This window comes from Vulpes lagopus, chromosome 21 (assembly GCF_018345385.1).
Source record: "Vulpes lagopus strain Blue_001 chromosome 21, ASM1834538v1, whole genome shotgun sequence".
Classification (NCBI taxonomy): domain Eukaryota; kingdom Metazoa; phylum Chordata; class Mammalia; order Carnivora; family Canidae; genus Vulpes; species Vulpes lagopus.
In genome coordinates, this window is record NC_054844.1 from 30,075,750 (window position 1) to 30,093,661 (window position 17,912).

A 17,912-nucleotide genomic window follows, 5' to 3' on the forward strand; every position below is an offset into this window, starting at 1 on the left:
TAAGTAATAAGGTTAAAAACACTATGAAATCAAGAGCCCCAATGTACCTTTGAAATGTGATCCAGTTTGAAAATTTCTCCTTTGTTCCCTATAAATGTCACGATGGAAACCATGAAATAAAAACCTAACAATGGAAAATTTATGATGATGCAATTCAACAAACTGGAAGTATAAAACTTTAAGTTATCTTATCCATATAATTTACAGTGAAATATAATGAATCCAAATACTGATTTTAATTAGTAAAAAATTGATGGGGGAAAATAAAATACAAATTACTTTGAATTAAGATATAATTTTCTTTTTTTTTTAAATTTTTATTTATTTATGATAGTCACACAGAGAGAGAGGGGCAGAGACACAGGCAGAGGGAGAAGCAGGCTCCATGCACCGGGAGCCCGACGTGGGACTCGATCCCGGATCTCCAGGATCGCGCCCTGGGCCAAAGGCAGGCGCTAAACCGCTGCGCCACCCAGGGATCCCTAATTTTCTTATTTTTAAAATAATCCCTGTTCTATTAAAAACTGCTACATTTTAAGCTTATAAATTTCGGTAAAACTTGGACAAAAGATGGTATATACATAAAGATAACCTGGTGGTAACAAATTAAATGACTTCACTGAAAAACCAAGAAATCAGGGGTGCCTGGGTGGTTCAGTTGGCTAAGCATCCCACTCTTAATTTCTGCTCAGGTCATGATCTTGGGATCATGAGATCAAGCCCCATGTTGGGCTCCAAGCCGAGTGTTGAACCTGCACAAAATTTTCTCTCTTTCCTTCTGCTCCTCCTCCCAAGCTCATGCTCTCTCTTAAAACAAAAAACAAAACAACCAAAAAACAAATCAAAATAATTCTTCAATCTAACCTAAGTGACCAGTTCTTAAGTTCCAATTCCATAATACTATCCTTGACACATAATCTCAAATAAAACAGAATTATGTAACAAAGAACACAACAACTTTTAGTATGACAAAATTTATGCCTTACTCAAATGTACAACAATAAAAGAATGGTTTGGTAAATAGATCATATATTTAAACATCAGACACTAAAACAAATGTAGCATGAAAGAAAATTAGTGTGGAAATTTTCTTTTTTTTAGTGTGGAAATTTTTAAACTTAGTTTGATCTCAACAATTTTAAAACATGTATAGGAAAAATTTAGAAAGCTATCTGCCATAATATTATACGTAATTGGTAGCATTGCAAAGTATTTTAATTTTGTACTTTTTACTGTTTTCCAAATTTTCATTATTAAAGTTATTATTTTATATTCACAGAAAGCATTTTGTAATGTAAAAGAAAAATTCTAATATAAATGATCACTTCTGATCATTTAACATTTCAAATTCTGTAATCATGTCTGTTCCATTAAAGCCTCTGTAGGAATAGGAATGAGCTGTTTAGACTTAACCAAGGGCTTTTCAAAATAGCGCCAAGGTACATTTTAGGTTTGATCTGAGGAACAGAATCTTCTTAAATAATACAAGTCAATATTAACCATGAGGAGACAGGTTACAAATAAACATTTTATGAGAAAAGAGCTTATTTTTGGTTAACTTAAAGAGCTATTTTATTGACATAATCACTAATATTGTGTTAGGTGCCTGAATTATTATGCATGTAATCAAATCCTACCTTTGCAGGTTAGCACATAAATTCCATAACTTCATAAAGTTACTCCAATAAGCTGAGTGATAATTAGTTTTATATACCACTGCAGGTCAAATAAAAACCAATATATTGGTGAAATTATTACTTACTGTGGTAGCACAATGAATATCTTTCCACACTGTGGCTTCCCTGGAGAGATCAGAGACTTCAAACAAATTATCAAGAATCACTTCCCCAATCATGTCATGTCTAGAAAATCTGTCAAAATCATAAACACTGAAATGTAGTTTTCGGTTGCTGAGTTGATCATATGCTACAGGAAATTGAAAAGTTTCATCAAATAGAGGATTTAAAGTCTTTCTGTGTACACGGGTCTGAAATTTCTTTTTCCTATCTGGAAGAAGATACATCTTCACGTAAGGGTCAGACGTGCCTGTGAAGTCTTTAGCAGGGAGGTCTAAGGCTTTGATAATTTTAACGACTAGAAGTTCATTTTCATAGTCATATTGGAGGGTGAAGTTAAGTTTCCCACAGGTTTTGATATCTTCTTGCCTGTTGCCTTCAGAATCAACTGATTTCTGTTTGTAGAGCTCTGGTTTTATCCTTCCAATGCTTGTTGTTGTTTCTCCTCTTTGTAAAACAGGTTCTGTGCCCATGCTAAAATCAACACTGGAAACCTGCATTTGCCTTGGTAGGTGTCTCCTGAAGGAATTGTGGCTGCACACACACACACACACACACACACACACATACACACACACGCAGAAAATAATTTAGGAAGATCATTTTGTTGACATTATTCAGTGGCATATAAACTGTCCCCTCACCCCCAAGATAATGAAAGCACTGCATTTGTATTAATAGACAGACAGATACACACACACACGCACACACACACAACTACTTTTGAAAAATCAGAAATGCAATATTCAAAGGAATAGGACTCTAAAATGATAGAAATACCTGAAACTCATGAATGTACATTTTTATGAGCTTTTGGAATTTTGTACTCTAAATCACAAGCACATAATTACTATACAATTGTAAAAAAAATAGGATTACCAACAAAATTCAGTATTCCACAAAATACCATGAATCATCAGTCATCTTGTTATGTGTATCTGTAATCTTATGTAGACAAATCATTGAGATGGCTGGTTTCTCTCAATCTGGATATTTGGGTCTCATGGATCTCATGTTTTACTGACTACACCATTGCAATAAAAAACACAAGTCTACTTATTCTTATACTATGTTAAGTATTTCTAATACTTAAGACAACGAAACGAATATTTACTTGTAGAAAGAATATGGTGACAGCCAAAATGAGTACATTTTTTTTTTCAACATGGAATGGGCTTCGGAAATTCTGAGGATTAAAAAATGTAGAATTTTAGAATTTGGGGCCAAAATAATAGAGTGCTTTAGAATTCAAACGGACTTTCCTATTATCAGTTACTATTCATCTAGTCAACGTTTCCAGGGCATTAGCTGTACCAACTAACCAGTGCCTTGTAAATGTGACCTGCACTAAGATCTGCTTCTCTTCTACTTCCTCTGTGATTTCTGGCAGGAGCTGTGTCAACTTATAGGTCTACTCAATGCTTAGTCCCATGTCTTTTGTTCTTTAATCTCCTTGGTCTCTCCATCAGACTAATCATTTATTGGACTATAACTATAATATAGTGGTTCCCTATACTATATTTCCCACTACTATAATATAGTACTACTATATCCATAGTATATCCTGGGGGGTTCTCACTACTATAATATAGTGGTTCCCTGCATGGATCTCCGACATATAAACTTCTAGTTCCATATTTCTGTATCTATAAGGGAGATTTCTAAATGAATATTCTAATTTTGCCCCAAACTTTTGCCTTCTACGTCTAAGCTGGCGCTCCCTTCCACAATCTCAGAAAATAGCTCTAACATTTTTATCAGCCACTTATGCTTGGACTACTACAGTATGCTTTGAATCACCTTTCTTTTATTCATGAGGTTTACTCAATTTTCTAAACCTGTTGACGTTTGCTTTGAAACATCCCATATACTTGTCCATTAATTTTCCTTCCCATTGCTACTCAGTCCAAATCCTCATCACCGTATACTTGGCTTTCTATACTACACTTTGGCTGGTTTTGCTTCTTTTAGTGCTCCCTTATACTTAATATCTATCTAGCACTTACTTCAAAACCTGTACTCATTTCTGTTATTACATCAGGTCTACATTTCTTACAGCAAGCGCTAAGTAATACTGAGGACATTGCTCAACTAATACTTGATTCATTGATGCACACATAAGGACTGATTTAAGAAGGATAAAAAAATTGATAACCAGGAGTAAGATATTTAGCCATGGTACCATTTGAGAAGAGTTCAAGGAACTGAAGATGTTGAAACTAGAAAGGACAGGAAGTCTGGCTTCTAATTTCTGAAGGACCATCATTACAGAATTAATAAGAATCTCAGTGGAAGTTACAATTAAAATAGACTTCAGCTTAATATAAGAGAACATTAAAAAATATCTAGAGCTATCCAAAATGGGGAAGTAATGAACTTCCACAAACACAAAGTATAGAAACAAAGGTTAGGGATCCCTGGGTGGCGCAGCGGTTTGGCGCCTGCCTTTGGCCCAGGGCGCGATCCTGGAGACCCGGGATCGAATCCCACATCAGGCTCCCGGTGCATGGAGCCTGCTTCTCCCTCCGCCTGTGTCTCTGCCTCTCTCTCTCTCTGTGACTATCATAAATAAATAAAAAAAAAAAAAAAAAAAAAAAAAAAAAAGAAACAAAGGTTAGATGTTGAAGGAAAGTTTTCTGCCTCAGGTGAGGTGCTAGACTTCTAAGTATTTTCTTTCATTTTTTTTTTCTTTAAAGATTTTATTTATTCATGAGAAACACAAAGAGAGAGGCAGAGACATAGGCAGAGAGAGAAGCAGGCTTCCTGCGGGGAGTCTGATGTGGTACTCAATGCCAGGAGGTACTCAATGCCTAGGATCACGATCTGAGCCAAAGGCCGATGCTCAACCACTGGGCCACCCAGGTGTCCCCTAAGTGTTTTTAACACTTAATTTCTGATTCGCTATCATTCTGTGATTCTTTAATAATTTTATTCAAGATATCATATGTGTACTAATAAAATAATTTTATTAGGTAAATTGTAAATTATGTAAAATCAGAATTATAGTCTGAGGTGTTCCAATTCTCTCACATTGAATTAGCTTATTTTCTATTAATGGGACTGAAATACTAAACAACTTTTTTTGGTGTGTGGCACTTTCCATATGCTTTTTTTTGTTATTGTTTCAGATTTTTTATTTATATTCTAGTTAGTTAACATACAGTGTAATATTGTTCTCAGGAGCAGAATTTAATGATTCATCACTTATGCATAACACTCAGTACTCATCACAAGTGCCCTTCCCACCTCCCCTCCAGCAACCTTCTGTTTGTTCTCTATAGTTAAGAGTCTCTTAAGGTTTGCCACCCTTTTTTTTTTTGCTTCCTTCCCCTATGTTCATCTGTTTTGTTTCTTAAATTCCACATATAAGTGAAATCATATGGTATTTGTCTTTCTCTGACTGATTTATTTCGCTTAGTGTAAGAGATTCTAGCTCTATCCATATCATGGCAAAAGGCAGTATTTCATTCTTTTTCATGGCTGAGTAACATTCCATTATATTTATATACCATATCTTTATTCATTCATCAGCTGATAGTCATTTGGGCTCTTTCCATAATTTGGCTATTGTTGATAATGCTGCTATAAATATCAGGGTGAATGTACCCCCTTTGAATCGGTATTTTTGATCTTTTGGATAAATACTTAGTAGTGTAATTGCTGGGTCATAGGATAGTTCTATTTTTACCTTTTTGAGGAACCTACATACTGTTTTCCACAGTGGCTGCACCAATTGGCATTCCTACCAACAGTGTAAGAGGGTTCCCCTTTCTCCACATCCTCACCAGCATCTATTGTTTTCAGAGTTGTTCATTTTAGCCATCCTGACAGGTGCAAGGTGGTATCTCATCATAGTTTTGATTTGTATTTCCCTGATGATGAGTAACATTGAGCATCTTTTCATGTGTCTGTTAGTCATCTGTATGTCTTCTTTGGAAAAATGACTATTCATATCTTTTGCCCATTTCTGAACTGGATTATTTGTTTTTTGGGGGTGTTGAGTTTGGTAAATTATTTATAGATTTGGGATACTAACCCTTTATTAAATATGTCATTTGCAAATATCTTCTCCCACTCTGAAGGTTGCCCTTTAGTTTTGTTAATTGTTTCCTTCACCGTGCAGAAACTTTTTATCTTGATGAAGTCCCAATAGTTCATTTTTGCTTTTGTTTCCCTTGCCTCCAGAGATATATCTAGCAAGAAATTGCTATGGTTGATATCAAAGAGGTTACTGCCTGTTTTCCCCTGGGATTTTGATGGTTTCCTATCTCTTCCATTTTTGAATATATTTTTGTGTATGGTGCAAGGAAGTGGTCAGTTTCATTCTTCTGCATGTGGCCCAGTTTTCCCAACACCAGTTGTTGAAGAACAGTCTTTTTTCCATTGGAAATACTTTCCTGCCGTGTCAAAGATTAGTTAACCATAGAGTTGAGAGTCCATCTCTGGGTTTCTATTCTGTTTCCTTGATATATGTGTCTCTTTTTGTGCCAGTACCATACTGTCTTAATCACTATAGCTTTGTAATATTGCTTGCAGTCTGGAATTGTGATGACTCCAGCTTTGCTTTTCTTTTTCAAGATTGCTTTGGCTATTCAGGGTCTTTTGTGGTTCCATATAAGTTTTAGGTTTTTTTTGTTCTAGCTCTGTGGAAAATGCTGGTGCTTTTTTGATAGGGATTGCATTAAATGTGTAAATTGCTTTGGGTAATATAGACATTTTAACAATATTTGTTAAATATAAGCATGGAATATTTTTCCATTTCTTTATGTCTTCCTCAATTTATTTCATAAGTATTCTATAGTTTTCAGAGTACAGTTATTTTACCTCTTTGGTTATGTTTATTCCTAGGGCCTTATGGTTTTTGGTACAATTGTAAATGGGATTGATTCCTTGATTTCTCTTTCTGCTGCTTCATTATTCATGTATAGAAATGCAACCGATTTCTGTACATTGATTTTGTATCCTGTGACTTTACTGAATTTGTGTATCAGTTCTAGCAATTTTTTGGTGGAGGCCTTTGGGTTTTCTACCTAGAGTATCATGTTATCTGTGAATAGTGAAAGTTTGACTTCTTCCATGATAATTTGGATACCTTTTCTTTTTGTTGTCTGATTACTGAGGCTAGGACACTAAACAACTATTTAAATAACATAAAAATGGTACAGCTAATACCATCCTAATTCTTGCAATTTTTTAGCACTAATCTGATAATGAAGTATCATTTATTTCTTTGAGTCTGTATATCTATCCTTGATATACAGGATCAGGGGCGTAAATTAGAGATAGGCAACCATTAGAGAATATGTAGGAAAATAAGAAGAATTTTAAAAGGAATATAACTTTAAACCAACCATAGTACAGATCTCACTCCTTCACTTGCCAGTTGCCTGATTCTGGGCAGGGCATCTTAGGGCTTCCATCTGGAAAATGAGGGTAATAGTATTACCCATGCTATATGTTGTGATGCAAATTATGTGAAATGATGCATGCCCTTTGCTGGGTACATACTACATACTCAACAAATATTAGCTTTTAATGACAATAAAAATGATATAAATTTTTAAAAGTTATAAAGGAATATAAGTATATATTTTTTGAATTATAATTCAAAACATATGCTGGGGTATAGTATAATTTAGTTCTATATTCAGTGTACCTAAGAGATTTAGGATATTTTGTTAAATAATGTAATATTGCTGCCTAAGTCACCTTTACTTACGTAATGATTTTCAAGAAAAAAATTTATAAATAAAATCCCTCCAAAGTAAATTCCTTATTTTTTATAGATTCCATTCACACTTATACTTTTCAATATAATAAAATTTTAGTCTTCTATTGTCTCTCTAAAAATCAGTAATTTCTTTCTTATGTCTGAATATAATTGTACAGCTGTAAAGCCCCTCCAGCAGGAATCAAAGAGTAGTAATGTTTTTGTTCTAGTAAGCCAGTGCCCTAATTATAGGGTAAATAGTGTATCTTCTAAGTCATAGTTAAGCTAGTCAGTTAAGAGAAGCTTTAATTATTACAATGCTAAACTACTACCGTGACAAAACGGATCTTTTTCTTCTTGCTTCCCCCTGCCCCGCCCCCTTTCTTTTTCTCTTTTGGAATGACATGGTAAGTGGCTAGTCTCACAGATATCCAACCAATCAAAGTATAGGCCACTTGTCTATTACTGACCTCATTCTTACCCTTCAAACCTGAGAGGGCACCACCAAAGTACTTTTCCAGATAGAGAAGGAAAAACTTTCCCTACCTTACCTGGAACATCTAACCGTAGCTAGATAGAGTCAAAATTCCTCGATGCCATAAGAATAACATGCATTAACATGATGATTTTTAAATATTACCAATAGGTCCTTTCCTTCAAACAAAATCAGAAGCCAGAAGTTGAGTATGTAAAGACAGAGCTCCTCTAGTTGTTGTGTGGTACAGTCCTGGAATCCCGCTGGAAACCAAACCAACATTTCCCTACTACCCAGAAGAAGATGCTTAAAGATCAGAACATTGAGATGAGGCGGGAAACATGTTGGCTTGGAATCAGTTTGAGCCCAGCTTCCCTATGAAGTGAAAGCAACTTTGGACAAGTCACTTAATCTGTTTGAGCTTTACTCTCCTTATCTATAATATGAATACTTTCACAGTGTGAAGGAAGATCAAATGAGATATTAGATGAGACGACTATGAAAATTAGAACTTCTCATACTGATAATAGTTAGAATCATTAGAATTCAAGACACAAAGGAGTTAAAGTGCAAATGCCATAATGAACGCTCTGGTTCTGAAAACTGCAAGCCTAGGGTTGCTGATTGGGGATGCACAGGTGGCACAAAGTCATTCCTGTATGAGCATGTCCTGCGCCACAGCCCTGGATAACTCTACCCTCTAATCAACTCACTTCTTAGCATCTAGCAGTTGTCTTTTTCTTATTCTCCTACTCTTAACCACAGTGTCTTTACCATCTGTTAAGTTTACCTTAGGTATTGCTTGAGAATTCAGAGAGGAAAAGCAAAAATATATTTAGCAGCATTTTATTGATTTATTCAATATATTTATAAGGACTTCATCTCTCCCTGATTTTGTTAGTACTGAACTTTGTATCCAAAACTATCAGCATATATTAAAAGTTATAGCCCCATCTCATAGTTAAGAAGGCTTAACTAGTAAGACTAAATCAAGTTTGTGGTAAACTAAGTTTTCATCTTTATTTGTTTCCTGTTTTCTTCTATTCAATTAGAAACAAAGAGAGGAGTGATTCATTCAATACACAAAAATCTCAGCAAACAAAAACCCACACAAAACCAAAACCAAACCAAATCAGGCAAAGCACTCCATATATGAAGGCAGACTAAATTGCATAATATGTCACAATGAGTTTTTTAAAATAAAAACTGGACATCAGTAAAATTTTCTATATCCTTAATCTCTTTGAATGTTCTTCTCACCTTATTCCTCCGTAGAAACATGGCTCTTGTCTAAGGACATGGGTTCTGCTGCGCCCCTTTCATGTGGTGGCTAATATGTTCCCCATAGTCCTTGTTTCACTAGCCTGGAGGTGGGGCAGTCATACAATCCTCTGGCTCCCCATTGTCACTTTGGCTCCATTCTCCCTTTATCCACCTCTCCCAGCCCTAAAGCTGAAGTCAGCAAGTCACATCCCCATTATTACCTATTGTTAATCATCTATTGATTACTAAATCACTCCCTTTAAAGTCTTCATTATTTTCATTTCCTGGTTCACTAATACTTTTTGACAATGCTTTGGTCTAATTTCTAGCAGCGCATATGTTTCTCCCCAACTTGTGGCCCCTAGGTTCTTTGAATTCCCCTCCTGCAATGATGCTCTTTACTTACTGAAATCACTACCATGTACATAGATTTTTGTCATCATTAGCTGCAAACTTGCCACAACCCCAATGTCATGCATACCTCTCACTGATCTCATATCTTTCTAGCTCAGACCCTCTGATACCCCAACTCTGACAACCTTTCCAACCTACCAGGACTCTAATCTGTGACTGTACCACCATTTCATAGTCCCTACTTCCCTGATATCATTTCCCTCTCATTATCCAGTTTTAATTCCATGGCTAATTAGTAGAGTCACTCTCAGGCACATCTCCAATGCCTGTTTTCTCGGCTTTCTTAGTTGCAGGACAAAACTGCAGCTCTGGATGAATTCAAGCCTCCATCATCTCTACACCTGTACACATGCAAGGGATTGCAATTAGAGAAAAACACAAAATAATTCTCACTGCTCCACTTTAAATTCATGACCACATTCCTCATGTAAACCCTAATGTAGCAATTTCTTCTCCCTCTCAATCTCCTAGATTTGCAAGAAGACTATATCACACCTTCTACCTTCCTACAGACCTCCATCACCTTCTTCCTCATTCTAAGTCTCAATTAATGACCTAACTTTCCGTTTCACTTGGAAAAACTGAAGCAAAGAGCAGACCTTCCACAGGCACCATCTCATCAACCCTCTTAGCAACATCTGTAACCCATATATTTTGCCTTAAATACAGTCCCTCCACTTACATAGTAAATCCCATTTTCTTTCATGTCACCTTCCAGAATATTCCCTCTGATTCTTGCATTATTAATCCTCCCTCTGTTGGATCACTACTATCAGCCTAAAAGCACACTGTTGTTTCTCCTATCTTAAAGGGAACTTCATCTCTCTGTACTACTCTGTTTCTCTCTTTTTTTTCTTTTTTTCTTTCTTTTTTTTTTTTTTTTTACTACTCTGTTTCTCTGACATATTTACAACAAAACTCCTTGAAAGAGTTGAGGACAATCTGTTCACTGTCCAATGTATTTCCTTCTATTCTATTTAAACATACTCTAATTACTTTACACAAAGGAGTTGAAGTGCAAATGCCATACTGCATCACAAACACTCTTGAAAATATGAACAGTGTCTTCTCCACATTGCTAAACTTACGGGGAAATTCCCACCCTTACTAGAGTAAGGGTATACTTGATACAAGTATATCCCAGCCAAATTTACTAGAGTCACTTAACAGTTAATCTCTGCTGTTTATTTACATACAATTTCACTTGGCTCCCAAGTTATACCCTCCTGGATTTTCACCTAGTTTATTAGTCTCTATTTCTCAGTCTACTATGCTATTCCTGATGTCTGCAAACAGTGTATTGAAATCACTTGTTTGCATATCAGTCTTCCATTCCCCAACCCTTTTGCTAGACTGTGTTCTTTATAATGGCAGAAACTAAGTATTATTCATCTTTTCGTGAATTTCATAATAACATATACTGGGATTCAGGAAGTTTGTTGGAGTTTGTATTAAAATAATTTACCCTAGGGGCACCTGAGTGGTGCAGTCCATTAAGCATCCAGCTCTAGGTTTTGGCTCAAGTCCTGCTCTTAAGGTCTTGAGATCCAGCCCCATGTCGGGGTTCCGCACTGAGCATGGAGCCCACTTAGGATTCTCTCTCCCTCTCCCTCTGTCCCTCCCACTCATGCTCACTCTAAAAAAAAAAAAAATCTTAAAAAAAATCATATACCCTAATACCCCTGTGAGTAATGAAATCAAACGTCTCAAGAATGATTTGTATTATAAAAGAGGGCCTAATCAATTTATAATTAGTGTTTGTAAAGAGGAGATGATATTTATCAGTACCAGAAAACAAACTCTCCAAGTTTGAATTTATTTTATAAGGTTCTGTCTCTGACCTTGGTTCAAAGAGCCATCCAATTTCAGAAAAGAGGTTGCTATATTTATTGAATACATATGTTTCATGAACTGGCTTATTTAACTATCTCAAGCACCTGCACAGCATGTTTCATGAAATTTTAATTCAAAGAGATGGATCTTAGGTCCTCTCATAGCTTTAGGCAAGTGTGGCTTCTTGATATCCTAGCTAGGTATATATCTTTTAAACTCTTCCTTTGTGTAACATCTTGCTTTCCACTCCTTACAATGCCCTAGAATGGATAATTGCAATTTTTGCTATCTTTGGAGAGGAATTTAATTTTTAAAAATCTCAAAAAATTAAAAAAAATTTAAAAAATCTCTTAAAACTATATACTTCAGTATTTTTACATAATTCTTTCATATTTATTATGTGATGATTTTAAAAATTACTTTTCTAGGCAACCATAGCTAATTGTAAATCCATGAGCACCTATAAGTCAGTGATTTCTTACCATGAACATTTTCCCGCTTCTGTTCAATTGGCACTGCCATTAGGTTTCCTAATTATTTTTTAGTAGGTACTTAGAATCCTCTATCACAGCAGCTAACCTATATAATTTCTCATCCTCAACAAACTGTTTTGCCACTTATTATTCACCTCTTCTCTGCACCATTCATGGATGCAAGAAAATTGGTCCTAATACTCATCCTGGGAGTATAGCATCATTAACCTCTTTCTAATATGGGCAGTTTGTCTCACTACCTGATGCTGCAGGTAGGAGCAAAGTGAAGTGGAAGGATGGCCAATCAGTCAAAAGCACCACCTGATGCTTATTATGTACCTACACAGAGATAGAAATTAGGAATGCATAAAAGTTGGCTACACAATCTTGTTCTCTGAGAACTTAGCACTGAGTTTGGCAAATAGCTAGAGCTCAATATTAAGACAATAAATAATTGCTAGATTGTAACTATGGCTTTAAAAAAGAATAATAGCTTATAATTGGGCAGAAATAGTAGACTCTAGATACATTTTTCCTTAAACATCTTATAGAAGAAAAAGAGGTTGCCATTCCAGATGTGGAAAGCAATATATGCAAAAGCACAGAGGCAGAGAGGTGAGGTCTACAGGAGCATAGTAAAAAGACCAAGCACTCCTCTCATGGGCAATCATAAAATATCCATTTGGATAGAAATGATGAGGTCATCAAATTTGTTTATTGAATTTCTTAAACCAACAAACATAGGCTGAGTTCCTACAGTACTTTGTCTAGGTGTCAAGAGCAGTACTGATGTGAATTTGGCGGATTTTCTGCCTAAAAAAGCAGCACAGAGCTATATATTTGGAGAATATGGAATAAAAAATGCTTGAGTGGTAGCTTGGTGGCATCAGATTGTAACTGTTTGAAAGGCACTTTTAAAAGATTTAGACTACACCTGGAATGACTGAAGTGTCACAATGCTTTTTAAAGGGATCTTAGATTCTTCCTTTACAAGTTCCCTCAGGCTTTTGTCTTTGGTTGTTGTTTGCTATTTCCCAATTTTTATCATGCCTTCATTATTATATTAGTTTCCAAATAGATATCTTTTTCTTTAGTCTATCCTATAAACTGTTGCAAAATTAATTTTCTAAAACACAGCTCTTTTATCCAAGGGACTCTTCCATGGCAAATATTTTTAGGAGGACAGACCTTGAACATCCTGGCCACGATTTCAAGACCTCCTTTACTTTGATTCCTGCCGACTTCCTCTTCTTCCTTTACTCCTCTACTGAACTCTGTTTACTGATCAAGTTAACTTACCTGCTATTAGCATGGAAACATTTCCTATTCTATGTCTTTTTACATAAAATGTTTTCATCTGGGATGCACACCTTCTTCCAGTTGCCACTCATGTGAATTCTTAGTTTCTTTTAGCCTCTATGTAATGGCCTTTCTCCATGCTGGAAATAATTTTCCTGTTCTCAGAATTCCACATTCTCCATCACAGTTTGCACTTGTAATTCCTTTTATTGAAGTCAGTCTTATATGTTTTATCTTTGCATAATGTTGTAAATGTTTTTCCAACTCCCTTGTATTTGCAGAATAGATGGAGTGTGCATAATACTTGATGAAACCCATTAGTAAATATCTACTGAATAAAACTACTGAATGAATGAACAATCAATTAAGATAAACTAGAAGATTGTTAGTAATGAAGAAATAACACAGCTGCTGCCTGGCCATTTGGCTGCTGGCAGGTTGATGGGGTCAAATGTCCAGGCACTTGAAAAGGAAGGCGAGAACTTGGAAAATGTGCCAATTTCCAGCAGTGCTGTTAACTTCGGGACCAATCAAAATGTTATGAAGTTATAGAGACAAATAAAGCTTGAAAGGGTAAGATGTTTGTGGTCTACTATCTGAGCCAAGTCAAAGGGAGTCCTAACAGTAGACTGGAGTGTGCATAGCCTAATAAGGTGATGAAATGAAGCCTTAAGGTTAAATTCATTGTGTGTGTGTGGGGGGGGGCGGTTTGATTTTACTACATTTCAATGACAAGTTAGGATTTGAGTCTGATTTATGATAATGCACCCTTGATCTCTGTGTCCAAGTGGGCTGCATAATGAATTTAGCAATTTCCTCTTTCCATATAAAGGTAATTTCTAATATGATGAAATAATTAATGTAGATGAGGGGTTTTGAGAACTAAGTATAATCAAGTTTTCTGCAAGGAATTCATCTTAAGGCCAAAGAGATTAAAATCATGACTCTAGTCATTCACAATAACCACTTATAATTTTAGATTTCTGAGTAGAATGAGCAGGAAGATGCTCTCATTTTTCAATCTCCAAACTATCTGTCCTCAGCAGACTTTGTAACCAACATCTTCGATTGCAGAAAACTATATCCTCTTGGCTTTCATGCTTAAAATGTGAAGCCATTAATCTGGATAAATTTGAATTCTAACTTTTGCCAGCTGCATGACTTCAGGCAAATTCTTAAATTTCTCTGGGCTTGAGTTAACTCACAAGTAATGGGAATAATTAATAATACTTACTTCATGCAGGTTGGCAGAGGATTAGCAGGAAGGGTGCCTGGCATAGTGGCTAAATTGCAAGTGCTCAAATATAATTCTTTCTTTCTTCCTTCCCTAGCCACTCATATAAAAAAGGAAATTCAAAGAGGCAGATGAAATTATATCAAAGTTCTAACAAAACTTTGAATTTGTATTCTACTTTTTCTTTTGGAAAATATGAGATATGTATAATTCAATCTTCATGTTTTAAGTTTGAGAGAGAAACTTATGTCCTTATGTAGGGTACACTTATTAATTAAGAGTTGAATAATTCTGAGTGCAGGCTGACTGAGGTGTATAGCTGCTGCTAATATTTAAGAAATGTTTTGCAAATTAATTGAACATTTGTACCCTAAGATTTCTAAGTGTATTTAAGGCTTTATTAAATATATTTAACTACAGTTGCCAGTGATGATAGCAGTGATAATCAAATAGCCACATGAGATCCTTTTAAACAGTTTTTCTTATATTTTAAAAAGTGGCACATGAGATAATTATTTCATAGTTAAATATCCATAATAAATTTAAATGAACATATAATTATGTGGCATTAAATTATAAAAATTAAAAATGATGCTAAATGACACAGCTCAGAAAAACTAAATGTGAGGCATATATTGGTTATAAGTTAAATAGCACAGAAAAGTATAACGTAGAAAAAACACCTCTCTCTCTCTTCCTTATTCTTGAGTTCCTTATTCCCAAAGTAACAATTATTTTTATTTATCTCTCTGGAATATATTTCAGAAAGAAATAGCTTTATTTATTGACACAATCCTTTTCTATTTCACAAAAGATATACTGAATATTCTTTCAATCCTAGTAGCAAACATGATCCATGCCCAGTTTTTCAATTTTATTTCTAAACCTACAAAGGTATGTCATGTCAGAAAGTGTAGAAGTTCCTTAGATTTAGAGAGGTAGAAAAGATTAGGAAGTCAATTAGTTAGCAGTAAACTAACTTATCTTCCCAAACCACTGATTTTACTCTGCCCTAGGGTAAAACCAGTTGCTATTTTTAGGAACCAGAGAAAAACTGCTACCATCATGTAGTCATTCATTTTAAGGACTGATGACCATCTTAAGTAGAAAACAAACCATTTTTCTTTTACAGTTTAACACAATTGGAAATATACTATAGCAAATTATTTTCATCTAAGCAGTCTTTTGCTGATTTTTCCAAGCGGAGTTAAAATGTATCTCCACAAAGAGGTCTCACTTTTCCCTCCTTTTATGTACATTCTTTAGTATGCTCATGATATTCACCAAAACTCTTGGAGAGCTTATCACACTCTGCCCAATGTAAGAGTTTGGTCTATGGGAGTTCAAACAACATTTTCCAGTGGTTCTATGTTGACCGTGTAGTTGCGAAACAATTGTAGACTAAACATTAGTCTCTGATACTCAATTTTGATTGTGAAGTTCTAGATGATTTCATGCCAGACATTGCAAATGGCTGTTTTCCCCATATTTATCGGTTGAATTAAACTAAATTGAAAGACTGCAAGTAGCAACTATCAAACAATGATATTTCAAGGGAAAGAGTTAATAAATAATAGTCTTGTTATATGATTTTATTGAGACCTCAAATTCTACTAAACTCCTTTCATGGTACTGCTCCCTGTTTAGCTCCTTTGTTCTCAGTTTTTCTCATCCTTACTTACTCTGCCCTTATATACTTTATTCATTTGCCTGTTTTCTATGTTTTTCCTCATTTCTCCTGTTTGGCTTGTCTTTTCTACTTTACCACCTCGTTCTTTTCTCTTACAAAATCAATCTCTCTCTCTCTCTCTCTCTCTCTCTCTCTCTCCCACACACACACACACACACACACACACACACACACACACACACGCCCAGCTTTATGTATCTGATCTTTCCTTACCGGGATGAAGATGTAGGCTCAGTAGTTTGTCTTTGCACACGTGCATGTTTAATTAAATGCTCTTTTAAAGCAGTTTGGACTTCTGCTGGGATATCAGGGGAAGTGTGGCTGATTTTTATAGCAGGTTCAATAGCTTTTAGAGCTGGCTTTTCATTTTCTTTAACTTCTTTTTTCTCTTCAGTCTCTAAAACTTCAGTAGGAGCACTTGAAATGCTCTGAGGAAGGGTATTGATGTTGGAAGTCACTGGTTTGCTTTTCCAGCAAGGCCAGCACAACTTCCAGAAGACAAAAAGTGAGACAACCAACAAGGCGAGGCCACAGAAGCTGACAACCACTGCCAATAAGCTGACCGAAATATCTGGAAAAAAATGACAATGCAAAGAAATTTTAATTCATTGATAGTGTAGAGATAAGAGAGCAGCAATGGTGAGATAATTTACATTAGCTTTCTGATTTAGAGTCTCAAAATTTACTTTTAAGATGTCTTTGTAGGGAGGAAAGATTAATAATTACCTCTGGAAATTCTCAGCGGAGATATATGAAAATTTCTAATTGTACACAGAAAAAGCACATTGCACTACAAGGGGTCCAAGAGTTTGCAAAATGAAGGGTGGCAGCCTGCCCCCTGTCTTGAAGATATGAAGCTTAAGAAACTCAGAAAATGCACACAAGGAAAGGCTTCTGTTTGCTTCATCTTTTCACTCTTGAAGCAGGCAATACTGTTCAATATTTGTATAAACCACTTTCTGTAGCCCAAATGAGGACAACTTGTTACTAACAGAGAATGGCTATACTAGTAGCTAGATTTTTAAATCCTCTAGGTCCCTTCTGATAACCTTTGCATTTTCCTATTTTATAAAGTCCAAAATTAATGATGTGTCACCTAAGTAACTCTAAAATATCCTTTAAAATAATAACAAAATTAATATATGCTCATTATGCAAAGTGCTTTAAATAAATATAGTTAGAAAAAGTAAGATTAAGTAAATAAGTGAATGAGAGAGAAGAAACAAATCTGTGCAAAATTCCAAACAACTTATGTAGATACTCTGCTCTCAAAGAGGTGGAGCACAGCTCCCCAGTCCTTAAGTGTGGGTTGCACGTAGTGACTTCTTTGAGAAGAGAAAAAAAAAAAAAAAGGTAACTTTACAGTGGAGAGACCTCACCAGGTGATCAAGGTGAACACCTACAATAATGAATCATGTTGATAGTATGCAGCCCTGATACCTGATGAAAACAGTACTCTTCCTCTGTGGTCTTCTTCCCCAAACCCATAACCTTAGTCTAGTCAGAAAAATACAAGACAAATTCCAGTAGGAGGGCATTCTATAAAATATCTGACAAGTACTGTTCAAAATTGCCAAGGTTGTCAAATAAAAAGTTTGAGGAACTATCAGAGCCAAGAGATTACAGAGGCATGACAACTAAATACAATGTGATATCCTAGATGGAGTCCTGGAATAGAAAAAGGATATTAGGTGAAAACTAAGGAGACATAAATAAAATATAGAC

General features: G+C 35.4%; 1 protein-coding gene across 4 annotated transcripts in view; it reads right to left on the minus strand.

Annotated features, from left to right (window-relative positions):
- SYT10 (synaptotagmin 10) overlaps positions 1–17,912 on the minus strand; it is a 95,452-nt gene that overhangs the window by 60,935 nt on the left and 16,605 nt on the right. For all 4 annotated transcript variants that reach the window (XM_041735412.1, XM_041735411.1, XM_041735414.1 and 1 more), the window contains exons 2-3: positions 16,401–16,758; positions 1,763–2,330 (exon numbers count right to left, since the gene is read on the minus strand). In XM_041735412.1, coding sequence (XP_041591346.1) covers positions 1,763–2,330; positions 16,401–16,758 — 926 coding nt within the window. The remainder of the gene's footprint in view (positions 1–1,762; positions 2,331–16,400; positions 16,759–17,912) is intronic.